Source organism: Podarcis filfolensis (assembly GCF_964270895.1).
Source record: "Podarcis filfolensis genome assembly, chromosome: 13".
Taxonomy (NCBI): Eukaryota; Metazoa; Chordata; class Lepidosauria; order Squamata; family Lacertidae; genus Podarcis; species Podarcis filfolensis.
In genome coordinates, this window is record NC_139615.1 from 27,105,355 (window position 1) to 27,120,645 (window position 15,291).

Below are 15,291 nucleotides of genomic sequence, written 5' to 3' on the forward strand. Positions count from 1 at the left end.
TCGCGAGATTTGGACACATAGATACGCGCTCCGCTTCTTAAAAGGACGCACTTTTTAACTCTTTCACGCGAACAGCTGGGCTTTGTTGTTGTCGTCGTTTGCTTTAAACATGGAAGACTTTTGTCGAAGGATGAGAAGGACCAAGTTTGTCCGCGTCCTGTGGTGTTTTGTCATGCTTACCAAGCGGCCCAATAAAGTATTCGCTGAAAAAGCTGAAAGTGAGAAGGCGAAGAAACGGCCATTCATAAGTTCGTTTGTTCCTGTTGCTAAGGGGGAGGGGAATCAATAATAAAGTTTTGTTGAAAGATATATGTCCCCAGAACTACAGTGTGAGAAGTTTCAATAAAGTTTGTTGAACTATACAGGAAGAAATGAATGAATGAATGGAAGTTCATGGCCCCTCCTTATAAAAACAACCTTGCATTTTTCCTTAATAAAAGTTTCCTTCCTCAGGAATGTTGTCATCTGCGGTGACCGTGAAATAAAGTTTTGTTGAAAGACAAAACCACTTCCCGCGAGATTACGAAAATAAAATTTGCTTCATCGGCCTTCAAGTCCCCCGCCCCCCCGCTCCCGCTTCCCTATTTGCTTCCAGCGCCCGGCGTCGCGAGACTTCTCGAGTCTCCCCCGGCGTTCCGACCGTGTGCGCCTGCGCGCGAAGGAGGGCGAGCGAGCGTTTACACGCGCGCATGTGCGTGCTCTCGCGATATTTGGAGAAACAGGAGCAGGTAGAGAGGAGTTGGGGGAAGGAACCCCCGAGAGGCTGCAAAGGAAGCCACGGCGTCGGCGGCCGGGAGGACGACGACGGCGATTTCTCCCCACGTTCTCGCGAGAGTTGGTGGCTAACCTTCTCCCTTGCTCACTTTTCTACCTTTCCTCTTCCCCCCCAACCCCTCCCCCCACCCGAACCTGAAAGCGGCTCCGTTTCGCTCTGGGAAGTACTAGGAGGAAGAGGAAGGTGGGGGTCCCGGCTTGGGGGCCTCGCTAGAGACTCAGGCTGAGGGCAGGGGAGCCCCCTCGGTGGGGACGCAGGGGCCCAGGGGTTTCCCCACACAGCCAGGCCTTGGGGCGGGTGGAGGTGTGCCCATCTCCCCGCCCCCGTGCTCTCTTCTCAGGAACTTAGGGGGTTTTTGAGGTAGGAACTAAGTCCGACCCTCATCTTTCTTTCCACGGGGGCCTTGAGTTAGTGGGGAGGGGGTACCCCTGACCAAGAGGAGCACCAAGGGTGGCTTAGAAACGAAGGGGCCTATTGTTTGGGGGGCCGCTGCTTCAGAAAACTGGGGGTGGGTGGGGTCTTTTTCTGAAGCTCTCTTTTTGTGGGGGGTTGGGCAGCAGGTTGGAGAACTCCCAAACTCATTGCCCATTTACAAAGGGACCTAAGAGCATCTTAGTTAGTGCTCCTGGTGTGTTTATGTTCTGAAACTGGTGGATAACCGAGGTAGGGTACTTGTTCAGGGTCTTCCATCCTACCTTTGAAGTCTAAGAACAGGGGACATTCTTGCCATTGCTGCTTGTCCCCTATTCAGAGGGTTGGGGGTAGCCTGTGGGGCGACTTCTCCCGTAAAATACTTTGTCGACCCAGATCCTTGTAAAGAAACCACATTCAGCCCCATGTAGGAGAGAGAAGGGTGGGTTGAATGTAGGAAAAGGTAACGAAAGTGAACGCAGCCCTTCTGTTTTGGAAGCGGGTAAGTTGAGGTTTAGACTTTGGGGGTTTTGGAGGATTCCCCCCTCTTTTCAAGCACAGTGGAGAAGGAATGCCAAACCCAGAGAGACATGGGGGTAAGAAGGATTCAGGAGGAGGGGGGTCCTTGTATCAAGAAGCAGTGTCCAGCAGTGGCAGTTCAAACAGCAAAGAGAGGCACCGACTCTCCAAGCACAAACGACACAAGTCCAGGCATTCCAAAGACTCACCGATGGGGGCCCAAGAAGCTGGAGCACCGCTCGGCAGCATGATCAAGCCATTGGTGGAGTATGATGATATCAGCTCTGACTCGGACACCTTTTCAGATGAAGCAGTCCTCAAGCTGGAACGCAGGGAGAATGATGAGAGAAAAGGGACATCAGAAAGGAGTGACCGGCTACACAGGCATCGGCATCATCAACACAAGCGAGTCCGTGAGTTGATGAAAAGCAAGCTGGTAGACAAAGAGAAGAGGCTGGACAGGAACCAAGACTCCTCAGGCAAGTTGAGTTCCACTAAAGAAAGGGTGTCGGGGGCCTCCAAAAAGCTGCATGAGGAGAATGATGACCATTCATCTAAGTCATTCAAGAGCAGCAGCAAGGAGTCCCGGTCAGCCAAATCGCACAAGGAAAAGTCCAGGAAAGAACGAGAGACTAAGTCCGGTCACAAAGACCGTAGCAAAAGTCACCGGAAAAGGGATGCTCCTAAAAGTTACAAATCGCTGGACAGTCCAAAGCGGAAATCCAGAAGTCCCCATCGCAGGTGGTCAGACAGTCCCAAGCAGGATGATAGCCCCTCAGGAGCATCTTACACGCAGGACTATGATCTCAGCCCTCCACGCTCACACACATCCAGTAACTATGATTCCTACAAGAAGAGTCCTGGTGGGTCTTCACGGAGACCATCAGTCAGCCCACCATACAAGGAGCCTGCTGCATACCAATCCAATATGCGCTCTCCCAGCCCTTATGGCAGGCGGCAGCGGTCGGTCAGCCCATACAGCAGGAGGCGTTCATCAAGCTACGAGAGAGGAAGTGGGTCGTACAGTGGAAGGTCGCCTAGCCCATTCAACCGAAGGCGCTCCAGCAGTCCTTTTGTTTCCAAGCGGTCGCTGAGTCGAAGTCCTGTGTCCAGGTGCGTGGCCTTTATCTTTAATTAAAAGTGTTTGACTTCTTTGGTTCAGATGGTGCTAGTGTCCTGAAGTCAGATAAGAAAAATATTTGCTTCTCCCCTGTAACTTGATTTGTTTAGGGTACAAGGTCTTTGTTGCTTGATTAGATAATTATTATTTTCACTTTATTGCATTGGGGATCTGAGTTTGAAAGGTAACCAAACCCATTCAGCCAATAAGACACTGGCTCAGTTCAGATGTCGCGCTGAATCATTGTTCCCCAGCCTGGTGCCCTACAGATTTTTTTAGGCTACAACTCCCATCATTCTTGATCTTTGTACATGCTGGCTGGGGCTGATACCTAGAGGGTACTAGTTTGGGAAAGGCTGTGCTAAACCATAGTTTAGCATGACAAGAATGAGTACAGTGAGCATTGGAATAACATGCTTCCTTTTTCTGCTCCTGCATGGCTTTGAGGAGATGTTTAGAAGTTTTGGTTTAGATTAACTAGTTTGTTGTTTGAAACAAGGTAACTTAAAACCATGTGTTAAGCTGCCTTGTCATAGTTAGCATCAACCACAATTTAGGATTCAGATAACGCACTGAATGAAACGCACTTTAATGAAAATCGGAAACAAAAAAACTCTTTGGAGCTACACCAGAAGAGGGGATAGGGGAAATGGAAGCTACTGCAGCTCATCCTTATCATACTAAATTAGAGTTTAATGGGACCCCTAAAAGTGAAGCATGATTTGGACACAATTTCTGAAGTGGCAAACCATGGTTCCATTTTGTGGCATGTCAGTTGCTAATCTATACAGCTGGTGGGGATTCACAGAATGGGAAAATTGATGGATACCTTTTACTAAATCTTGCTTATGTTAACTAAAAAAGCAAGGTTTAGAGTTGCAGAGAACTGTTCCATCTTGATCCTAAGTATATTGAGCAGTAGAAAGTGAGGTACGTTGAAGTCAATAGAACCAAAGTCTCAGATTGCAGTGGGATCCAAGGTACCTATTTCTCACAAGATTTGTGCCTGTTATGTGGTTACCAAGTTCCACTGGTTTCAGTAGAACTTGGTTTCAATTAAATCTGCCTTGGATAGCTGCTTTTGTCAAGGTAGAACAGGTGAATATGAAATCTCCCCATACGTGAGAGTTGTGGTGTATGTAACCCAAATCTCAAGATGTGTGTGGAAATGTTTGCTTGTGATCCATTACCACATTCATGTTAGATGTCAGTACCTCAGAAATCCCTTTTGAATACAGCTAGTGATCATCTTCAAGGGAATCCAGGCATCCTACAATCTGTTTAAATTGGCCTTGGGGGCAGTAAAATGTTTTTAACAATCAGTCATTAAAGGGGATCTTGAATCCAATACTAACATCCTTGCTAGTTCTTTGTCAAAGCCTTTCACCTGTTCAGTTTACTTAGAATGAGGTTACATTTTTGTCATTTCTGAAACTTAGTTATTTCATAATCTGGATGTGCAGAATTGCTTTGGTCACAGATAACCCAACAGCTTGCTCAGTGTTAGAAACTGAGATATGAAAGCTGGGAACTAAATGGCACCTTAAACCTTGGTTATGGGCTCACCAAGGAATGTCTAGGTGTGCTTTTTATAACAAGAATACAAGCTGAAAATTAATGAATTGTTGCTAAAATAGTATGTTCATTTTTCACATGGGCTAGTCCTTCTCCTGCCCACCCCACTAATATTCTCCAGTCTTCACAGAGTAGTTGGAAGTGGGGAGGAAGAAAAAGGTCCTCCTTTCCTTCAGCTCTGCAGTTTTAATATGAAATCTTAGGCACAGTACTGCGCCCAGAGCTCAGAAACTGCTCGTACTTATGAAATTCCCTGTCGTAAAATGCGCCTAGAACAATGGGAGTTTCGAACACTGAGCTTGCTGCTCGTGCTTTGAATGTGCAAAGTTGCCATTTGACCATAAGCTCCTTGTGCTCTGTCTAGTGCCTAGCACCTTGTCAGTGCTAAACAAACATATAGTCACCATCTTGTTTTGGCTATCTAGTCACTAGATTCTAGTGGGGTCGTATCTGCCAAGCCATGAACTCTGTTTCCTTGAGGAAATCCCTGTCTCTCAGCCACCATTCCCTACCTGTACAGTAGTAACATCTCTTGGGTCAGGCAGGTTGATTCCTGGCAGCTACTTCTAAACAGTGTAGAGCAAGTGCAGCTGCCATTTCCTGCTCATTAAGGAGCAAGTGCTATCAGAAAATTCTCTCTGGCATACAGCATCTCTTTTTAATGAAAAAGAACTGGATAATGAGAGCTGATTGCAAGCACTTGGGGTACCTTAAGTACTTTTAGGAAGCTGCTATGAAAAGGAGTGCCTGGTGGCGCCTTTGTTAGGTACTAGGTAGAGTAAGCTTGAACGGAGTAGGTGTTTAAATATTTAAATACGTGAACCTATGAGGGGGATCTCTTTTCTGTTTGTTTTCATACACCCTTGTTCATCTCTTTGGCTTTGTCTACTCTTGACTTTTTTTTCTTTATGAATGCTGTGTTATCTCACCAGGTGCTTAAAAAAACCCCTAACTTCCTTTAGTTCACCTCCTTTTCCTATTGGGAGCAGAAAGTTAATGTTCCTCAATAGAAAGCATGTTCTCCTGCTTCTGGACTGTTTCATGGGAACAATAGGAAAAGACCCCTTAGGGCTAAATAAATATTTCAAAATTCGAAGAAGCCAAGTATCAAATGAGCTGCCTGCTTTGGACAGGGGTGGGGTCCAGTTTCTAGCCAAATTCTTAAGTGAGCAGAGGCAGGTATGTTGTTTAATGAGAGTGGGGTTGCAGAGCATGGGAAATACCCTACCTGCAGGGACACTTTCCACATTGGCCCATCTACTGTGCAGTTCCTTCACACTTCAGAGGATTCTGGGAAATGTCTTAGCATACATGCTTGGATTTATGGACTGCAAGAGAGGCCTGCTGTGTGTAGCCATCACCTCACTGAAATTAAAGTGTGCCCGAGAATACTGCAGTGCTGTGTGCATTCCAGGGAAATATTGGTTAATGGTGAACAAACGATCTTTTCAGACAACCCTTTCTAGTCATGTTATTGTGGAAGTTCTGTGGAGCACTCTTTTGAAGTCCACTGTTATAAATAAATTCTTGAAAAGTTTGAGAATGCCAATGAGGGAATTTCTCATTGTCACAGTAGGTTCCTGAGAGTCGAGAAAAGATGCTCAGACATTCCACTTGCAGTTCTTTGGACGTGTCTTAGTCAAAACAAAAGGGAGGGATAGAGTTACACGGACAGAGCTTTCAAACAGCCTGGAAAAAATAAAAGAGCTCTTTTTCAGTGTATCAAAGCTTCCCTGCTTGGTTGCTTGAAAGTGATTCTTACTCGGCGTGGAAAGCCAGGCAAGTGGATATTTGCATATATGACTTGGAGGGTCCTTGAAGGAGTTACAAGAAAACATCCTGGTGATTGGGTGTGTAGGATAAATGGATGTCCGCAACAGTGGTGGTCATCTGCTCTAGGGAAGACAATCTGATTTGTGCCCCAGTCAAGGGAGGCACACCCAGGGAAGAACCTACCCGGCAACTGGCTGTTTTCCCTGATGGAGGCTTTCAGAATAGCAACTGTGAATAGTGAGCTAGCTATCACCAAGAGCCCAACTGGCATTTCCCATGTCAGAGACCATTCAGAGAGTTTCAACGGTCTGAAATGGCAGGTATGCCTGTTGTAGTTACTTATTGACAGTCTGATGTGCACACAGAATGAAGTTAGAGTGACTGGCCTGAAGCTGAATTCAGTTTGTTTACTAAACTGAATCAATGACACTCCTTTTGGTTGCTCCTAGAGGGGCTGCCTTCTGCTGTGTGTGCCCTCCTCCCCAGTCTCCTGGTCCTTGTACAGCCAAATCTCAGAGCCTAATTTAAATTGTCCCTGCCTGTCATAAGCAGCAGTGCATTCAGTCCTGTGCATTTAGTGAAAAATGCAGCTGGGATTTTTCCAGCACTGCCTGTGAGTATCAAAAGTTATGTTGTCTTTCAGTAGTGGTTGTAAAATATATGCCCAAACTTTCAAATCGCCTAGAAGTAATAAGGCAACCAAATAAAACTTCACTATCTTCAGGAACGTTACATTTTGAGCTGCTAAAATGGCTCTTAGCAGCATCTTTGTCCTTGCCAGCTAAGACAGAGTACCAGGATTTGGTTGAGTTTTCATTTCAAAGAAAATGCTTCATCTTCTGAAAACACCTGACTCCAAAAGTTGGTTTAACATTTTTGAACTTGTGAGGTAACTGTTTAGTACATATTCTTTTACTCGAATTTCACCCCCTATGTTCCTGTGTTCCTGTTTAGGAATGATTTAGATTACGGTGATCAATTGACCTGTCCGGGAATCAGTGTGTTTTTACATGAGTAGAATGTGTCCTTTTATTTAAAATGCATCTCTGGGTTATTTGTGGGGCATAGGAATTTGTTCATTTGCCCCCTCCCCCCCCCAAAATATAGTCCGGTCTACCACATGGTCTGAGGGATGATGGACCGGCCCACGGCCGAAAAAGGTTGCTGACCCCTGATGTAGTATTTCTAGCCCCCAGGCAAGTTGGCTAGGAGCCAAATACACCATGGCCAGAATTTGTCCATGTCTACTTTGGCAGGTAGTGCAGTGACTGATTGTTTAATGTGTTGTTAAAAAAAAAGTGGCTGAGAACCTCTAATAGAAGCAGATGGGGAAGCTGGCGAGGAGTTAAAATGCTCATTGGAGCCACAGGATCATAGCCATGTCTACACCCTTCAAGCAAGCCCCCCACCCCTTTGAGAGCTAAAGGTTTGCGTTTTTACATAAAACACGACTGTAGCATTCTTTGAAGATTCTGATTTTCCTCTTCTTTTTCCACAGGAAGCCAGTGAAGTCTCGAAGTAGAAGTCCTGCTTACTCGAGGCACTCATCTTCGCATAACAAAAAGCAGAGATCTGGGTCCCGCAGTCGCCATTCCAGTATCTCACCTGCCCGGCTACCATTGAACTCCAGCCTGGGAGCTGAACTGAGTAGAAAGAAAAAAGAGAGGGCAGCTGCTGCTGCAGCTGCAGCAAAGGTTGATGGGAAGGAGAGGAAGGACTCTCCTAGCGTTTTATCTAGGAAAGAAAACAGTTTGGCTGAAGTTAAAGAGCCAGCGGTTGAGGCCAAAAAGGCAAAAACGGCTAAACCTGAGAAGTGCCCTTCTGACATTGAGCCAGCAAATGTCACACAGCACAACACAGAGACAAAAACTACTCCTGAGCCCCTAAAAACAAAGGCAGTAGAGAACCATGAGAAGAAACCTCCTGCTTCAGTTAAAGACTCGAAAGCAATGGGAACAAAAGATATGAAACTTGCAGGCGGAAAGGAGGAAACTGTGACCCCAAAGGAAACAGAGACAGCCAAGCAAGAGGTCCCACCTCTTTTGCCTTCTGTTAAGTCACTACCTCCTCTGCCAACATCGTCGCCCCCTGCTCAGGCTCCTCCTCCGTTACCCCCTTTGCCTCCATCACCAGTTATTCCCCCTCTGCCGCCTGCCCAGTCACCTGCCACTCACACCCCTGCTTTAGTTCCATCGTGTCTGCCGTCGTCTACCCACTCCAGGACATCTCTGACTACTCAGGCTAACTCTCAACCCACCATGCAGTCCTCCTTAAAGGCGCATGTATCTGTGACAACTGCTGTTCCGCATCTGAAAACGTCAACGTTGCCTCCGCTTCCTTTTCCACCTGTCTTGCCTGGGGAAGATGACATGGATAGGTAAGGGGAATAACCAAGCAAACCTCTTCCACAAAGGGTTGGTAATATTATGGACCAGGACTTGTTAGAATTTATGTATCTGCTCATTTCTCATTGCAAATGAAATAATCTGGTGTTTGAAATGTGATTTGGCTTTATGAAAATGGCACAGATAGTGAAGAAAAACTCAATGCCTCAGATGTAGAAAGCAGCTTAGGAATGTATGGAGAGGATACCAGGTATATGGAACGTGTAAAACAGGCTTCTAAATTAGTGGGGTGGTTAGGATTGGGGCTCCCTTGCAGGAAATGGAAAATATGGTCCCAGATTAGAGCATGTTGAAAGGATCTTTGCTTGAGTAACAGAGCTGAAAGAGGCTGTAGCCTGAAATTCTGGACAGCTGTTGCCAGTCAAGATAGTACTGGATTTAGCTAACATGAATGATTGGTTGTACACCAGCGCTATTCCTTGTATAGCATATATCAGGGTTCGGCAACCTAAGGCCCATGGGCCACAAGTGGCCCACACAGGTTGTTTAACCGGCCCATGAGTCGCCCGCTTGGCGAGTCCCCCCGCGCTGCGCTAAAATGGTGCGGCATGGGGACTTGCTTTTGCTGCACCAAAAATCACGTCTGCAGATGCACAGACACCGGAAATTGCATCTGTGTAGATGCAGATGCCAGAAATTGCGTCTGTGCAGGTGCAGACGCTGGAAATCGTGTCTGTGCGGATACAGACGCCGACGGCGGAAATCGCGGGCAGGCGCATTATGCGCGTGCACAATCCGGCCCACCGAGGGATCTCTGCTGGAGTGAACCGGCCCAGGCAAGGTAAACCTTGCCGACCCCTGGCATATATAAACCTAAATTTTTGTTTTAGTGTTGGTCCCTTGTTCACAATGCCTCACTTATGTGGCCAGCTCAGAAAAAAATCCCCAGTTAGCAACAGTTTAAGTGCGTCAGGTTTATGCTACTGGGCTCAATTTTTTCTCTTTAAAGGACTTGGCAGTCAGGTTCAGACTATCTTGTCTTGGTTCATTAATCTGAGATATGCATGAGTGTTTAGCCGCTCCTTCACAGTTTGCTGCTTTCCACAATTAAACTAGGAAACTTCTTGTTAACCCTAGTTTCCTATTTTGGATTAACTGGGAAACTATGGTTACCGGCTTTAAGACAAGCCAGCATATTAGCATGGATATGATTAATATCCTAGCTTGTTTTGAAGTTTATAACGTAGTTTTCCATTTTGGACAAAATGGGTTCAACAGAGACTTCCTGATTTAATCGTGGCAAAGGAGCTGCCTGTGCACTGAGAGATTATCATCCGAGCAAGGACAGTGTGTGGCATTTGCTTCCCTATCAATGTTTGATTGCCGTATCGGGTCAGAGAGAATATTCTCACAATACAGAGTCTGAGTTTTTAGGGAGGTTAGGCTTCTTTTTTAGTGAGTCCTTTGGCTCATTTGCTTTTTTTGGATAGATTCTCAGCCTGCTTATCAAACCAAGGCTTGTTTTACTCTAACTCTAGTTTGTTAAAACTACAATCCCCTGAATTTGTAGATAACCACGTTCAGATGTAATGCTAAATAATGGACGAAGTTGAGGCTTTTGTTTTCCCCACTCCTTGTCTGGTGTAGTTGTAAGGAGGAGATAAACTCATGCCAGTCTTTGTTAAAATATTCCTAAATATTGACGTAACTGTAAGCCTTGAATTAACTATGAACATGGAAATTGCCCGTCCTTTTGGCTTGTGAGGTGGTTTTCCTTTCTAAGGAGCATGTACTGTGATGTCATGCAAACGTACAGGCAGAGTTAGAGACTGAGATATGAAAGTTAGGAGCTAAATGGCACCTTAAACCTGGGTTATGGGCACAACAACGGAATGTCTAGGTGCGCTTTTTCCTAACGACAACAAAGCTGAAAATGAATGAACAGCAGCTAAAATATTATGTTAATTTTTCGTATGGTCTAGTCCTTCCCTGTAATATTCTTAAGAGGGTCTCTCCTCCAGTCTTCAGAGAGTAGTTGGAAGTGGGGAGGCAGTTTTAATATGAAATCTTAGGCACAGTACTGTGCCCAGAGCTCAGAAACTGCTCGCACTTACGAAATTCCCTTTCGTAAAATGCGCCTAGAACAATGGGAGTTTCGAGCACTGGGGGTGGGATCTGGTTTTGCCTCTTCTCTCCAATTCAGCTAGAGCCCATAGAGGCTTCCAAGAGAGAGATTGGAATGGTGCATTGTGATCATATGTTCTATATGGTGAAAGTTATGTAAACCAGCTTCAAACAATTGAGTGGGGGTTTGCTTCATTTACAATATTGTTCTTTTAAAAAATAATACTGACACTACTAGGGGAGAGGAGATAGGGAGGATCAAAGGTTAGTAGGGTGGTGATGTGGGGGTCATAGTTTATGCCTGGCAGCTGTGTTGAACCATACAGCCCACCTTTAGAATTGTAGTGCTGGAATATGACAAAGAAAATCCTAACTTCAATCCATCTGAACAGCTGTGTAATTAAGCAAAGATCTAGTGCACCCCTGAAAGAGAGTTTACAGGGCAGTAGATCTAGCAGACTTTGGCCATCAGAAGTCAAATGTTCTCAGTGTCTCTACCAGACTGACTTCTAGGGAGGGGCTTCATTCCTGACCTCAAACAGGGCAGTTAGTTGGACCCCAGGTATGAATTTTTGCTAGGCTTAGCTCGGCGATACTCATTTTCTGTGTGAGCCCTTCACATAGGGCTGATTCAAAGTTGCATATATACATTACTTGACAACTAGTTACAGGCGGCAACCATTTCACACTGGGGTTCCATTCGTACCCCTTGTGCATGTCAGTGGAGCACCCTTTCTGCCTTCTTCCGGGTCTAAAAGGACCCATGTATTGGCAATCACGTGTCAATTGGATGTTCTGAAAACGATCACTGCCTGTATTTCAAAGAGCATTGTGTTTGAAGTGAAATGAAAGTTCTTGTCTGTAGGCCATGGAGGATTAAAGCCACTTGTGGTTGCTAGTCATGATGGCTACATTACCCTCCAGCATTGGAAGCAGTATGTCTCTGAGTGATGGGGGTCCATTTTGAAAACAGCAGGCTGCACTAGATGGGTCTTTGGTTTGATCCAGCTGATCTCTTCTTAACTAATCCTTCATATGTAGTGGTGCATTCACACATGCACATTACTACTTTAGGTTGTCCTGCTGACTCTGCACACGAACCAGCCTGTAGTTCTGATTCAATTTGGTGATGGTGAGGGGTGTCACACCTGTAACACCAGGTAACTAAAGATGGATGAAAATTTAAATTTTAACTTGTTGAAAGTCAGCCCACTTCTTATAAGTAGAAACTTACCTTTGCAAGCAACAGTTGGGGGGTTCTCTTCTCTTTTCCCTATCTGCCCCACCCTCCCTCTCACCAACCATGGCAAAGAGGGCTCCAATTCTTCACATCTGCTGGGGGGGAAGGCAAAGGACCCCAGAAGTGGTGGCCATTTCAGCCCCCAGCCCACAAAGCATTGATGGAGCACTTATAAGCGCCCCCCGTTATGCCCTTGTTTTTACTTCTTCCGGGCCCAACAGGACCCCACACCAGCGATCATGCGTCAGTTGGATGTGCCTAAAGTGGTCTCCACCTGTATGCAGGAGCAGAAAGGGGGTAGATGGCTAGTCAATAAGAGATAACTTACAATGGAGGAAAGGAGAACCTGTGCAAACCAGCCTTTCTCTGGCTTCACTAGACATTGCCTACTCATTTTGGCCCTGAAACTGCGACCATGAGGGTTAGATGCTTCCTAGTGTGTGTATGTGTTTGTGTGTTAAAGTAACTTTGGATACCCAAATCGAGGCCAGATACTAGATTTGGTTCTTGTATGGCGCATCACTTGGGATGAGCTAAATACCAACAAATACTCACTGTCGATAAGGTTGGAATTCTGGTGACTATCACATTGCTCCAAAAAAGAAAGCTTATGTCACCTTTCTGTTAGAGGGTGTTGAGATGTGACAAGTGGTTGCTCTAAATAATTCATAAATGTGCCCTTCTTTTTGTTGTTGTTGTTTTTCCTGGTGCTTTAGCCCAAAGGAGATTGTCCCCTCAAAACCTGTGAAGAAGGAGAAAGACCAGAGACCACGACACTTGCTCACGGACCTCCCACTCCCTCCAGAGCTTCCTGGTGGAGACCCTTCCCCTCCAGAGTCTCCAGAACCAAAGGCAGCCACGCCACCTCAGCAACCATGTAGAAAGAGACCAAAGTAAGTGTGGAGAGGGCATCTGTTTGCATAGCGGCCACTTCAGGGAAACGTCTGGTCATTTTGGTAAGGTTTGGAATTAATGGGAGGAACCATAATAAACCAAATGAAGATAGACACTTAGCTACTCACCCAGGTTGTGTAAAGCAGTACCTTCCAGGAAAGTAGAGCTTGCCAGATTGTTGCTCAAGCAATCTCATGCCATGTTTTCGTAGTGATAAGAACAGTTAGCATTTATGTCTTGCATTCTCATTCATTCTGAATCACCTTATAGGAGCCCTGTGTGGCAATTGCCAAAGGCTACATACTGTGTTGAAGGCAGAGGCAAGATTTGAATTGGGAACTCCTGGTTCCTAGCTAAGTTACCGTGCCATGTTAGGTGTCATGCGCAGACTGATAAACCTGGTTTTGAATTGATAGACGCGATTCCTCTTTAATGATTAAAAATAGAATAAACTCTGCATAATATGTTGAGGTTCACGCTTCTAAAATAACAATAGAAACAGCATGGAGAGGCTGAAATCTACTCCTTGGAGGCCTGGCAGAATTAAATGATTTCATGAAGCAGAGTAAAGCTAAGAAGATGCTAACCTTATGTGGCTCATAGGGGAGAGTATTCTGCAAGCAAAATGTCACTACTGAAAAAGCATTGCTGTTAGAGGATACCAGCCTTGTCTTTATCAAGGAAGGCATCTGACAAAAGGCTCCACCAGAAGATATTAAGACACAGGGAGAAAGATGCATTTTCTATATCAATACCTAAAATATAAACTATCATGGCCTAACCAATGTGGAACATTAATATTCAATGTTGACACCTTACAGTTCAGCTCAGAAATAGATTGGTAGCCAGTAAAGATTTATTTAACTCTGGTGTAACTGAGTCTGTCTGACTAGCACCAGTAAACAACACTATGATTATGTTGCAAAGCTATATAAAACTTTTTTAAAGGGAGAGGAAATGGCAGAAGAAAGAGGTTCATAAAAGGAATCCATCTCTTTGCACATAAAGAGTAAGTCTTTAGGAATCTTTTCAGGTGATGAGAGAGGGAAAAGATTACTACGTAGAAGGTAGCAAATGGCAAATCAGAGGGCCACTGATTTTTGGTGTGGTGCAGGAATCAGCTGCTGGTATCCTAAGTAAAGGGAAGAAGCAAAATTCCCAGAGCAAATGTATTTTCTTTGTGTTTATTTATTAAATGTAACCTGCTCTATTTTTATAAAATAATGAAAACAATGGACACAAATTTACAGAAGCAAAACAAATAGCAAGCAACTGACTGAGGATTCACTTTGTAAGAGCACCAATGCAGAAATAGTCTGGCAATATCTGTAGAGCCACAGATTCCCCATCTCTGTGTCAGGATCTGTGGTAGCAAGACTGAGGAAGATCTCTGTCTGAGACTTTGGAAACCCAGTGCCTGTTGGAATACTGCTAAAATCTGTATAAAACAGTTTCAATTATTCTTCAAACTCCTAAGAGGAAGCATGGAGCATATATGTAATAAATAATGTATCGAATTAGAAATTTCAGTCAGTGTTAAAACTTGCATGCATGCATGCTGTAAAGAATCTGTAGTGTCAGGTGTTGATATAGGAACCATGAAGGCAGATAATGGATAGGAAAATCCACCAAAGCTTGTTATTCAGAAACGTTTTGTCGAAGTCGGCATTTGGGATTTTTACGACTCCTACCCAACTCCCATATCTCTCTCTCTCTCTCTCTCTCTCTCTCTCTCTCTCTCTCTCAGAATCTGTTGTCCTCGTTACGGTGAGAGGAGGCAGACGGAAAGTGACTGGGGAAAGCGCTGCGTGGACAAATTTGATATCATTGGTATTATTGGCGAGGGGACCTATGGGCAAGTGTACAAAGCCAAGGACAAGGACACAGGTGGGTACTCGGTGCACACTATTTTCTTTTCTTATTTATTTATACATTTCAAATTTATACATTTCACTAATTTTATACATTTAACTAATTTTACAGTCATTTTGACGTTTCAAAACTTGACTTCCTCCCCCCTCTTTCTGTGGTTCCTTAAAATTGTTTTTAATATCTTCTGCATATCCAAATTATCTTAATTTGCTCATTTATTCATCTTCTTTCAATATACAGTATACTCTTGTAAAACTGCAGGTTATTACAATAATCCTGCCAGTGTTTTTTTCTGTTTGTAATTTATCTGTAAATATTCAATATCCATTCTTTTATTTAAAAAAAAAATACGTCACCTTGATTTCTTATTCTTCTGGTAAGTTTCACCATTTCTGCATATTCCATAAGTTTTTGTATCCTCCTTCCTTTGCTGGGACTTCTGCTTCTTTCCGTTTTGGGGCACGTAACATTCTCGCTGCTGTTCTAGCATACATAAATAAGTTTCTATACATTTTGTTCGTTCTGTCCCTATAATTCCCAAAGGTTATTTTAAACATCCTTTACATTTTCATAGAAAAGTGCACACTATTTTCAGTCTGTTCTTCTCGTATTGAATTCACTTTTAAGTAGCTGTCGCAGAGCG

General features: G+C 44.5%; 1 protein-coding gene across 4 annotated transcripts in view; it reads left to right on the top strand.

Moving 5' to 3' along the window:
* Positions 1-656: 656 nt before the first annotated feature.
* CDK12 (cyclin dependent kinase 12) overlaps positions 657-15,291 on the top strand; it is a 31,512-nt gene continuing 16,877 nt past the window's right edge. For all 4 annotated transcript variants that reach the window (XM_083582411.1, XM_083582413.1, XM_083582412.1 and 1 more), the window contains exons 1-4: positions 657-2,818; positions 7,672-8,550; positions 12,599-12,775; positions 14,524-14,663. In XM_083582411.1, coding sequence (XP_083438537.1) covers positions 1,758-2,818; positions 7,672-8,550; positions 12,599-12,775; positions 14,524-14,663 — 2,257 coding nt within the window. In that variant the 5' untranslated portion in view covers positions 657-1,757. The remainder of the gene's footprint in view (positions 2,819-7,671; positions 8,551-12,598; positions 12,776-14,523; positions 14,664-15,291) is intronic.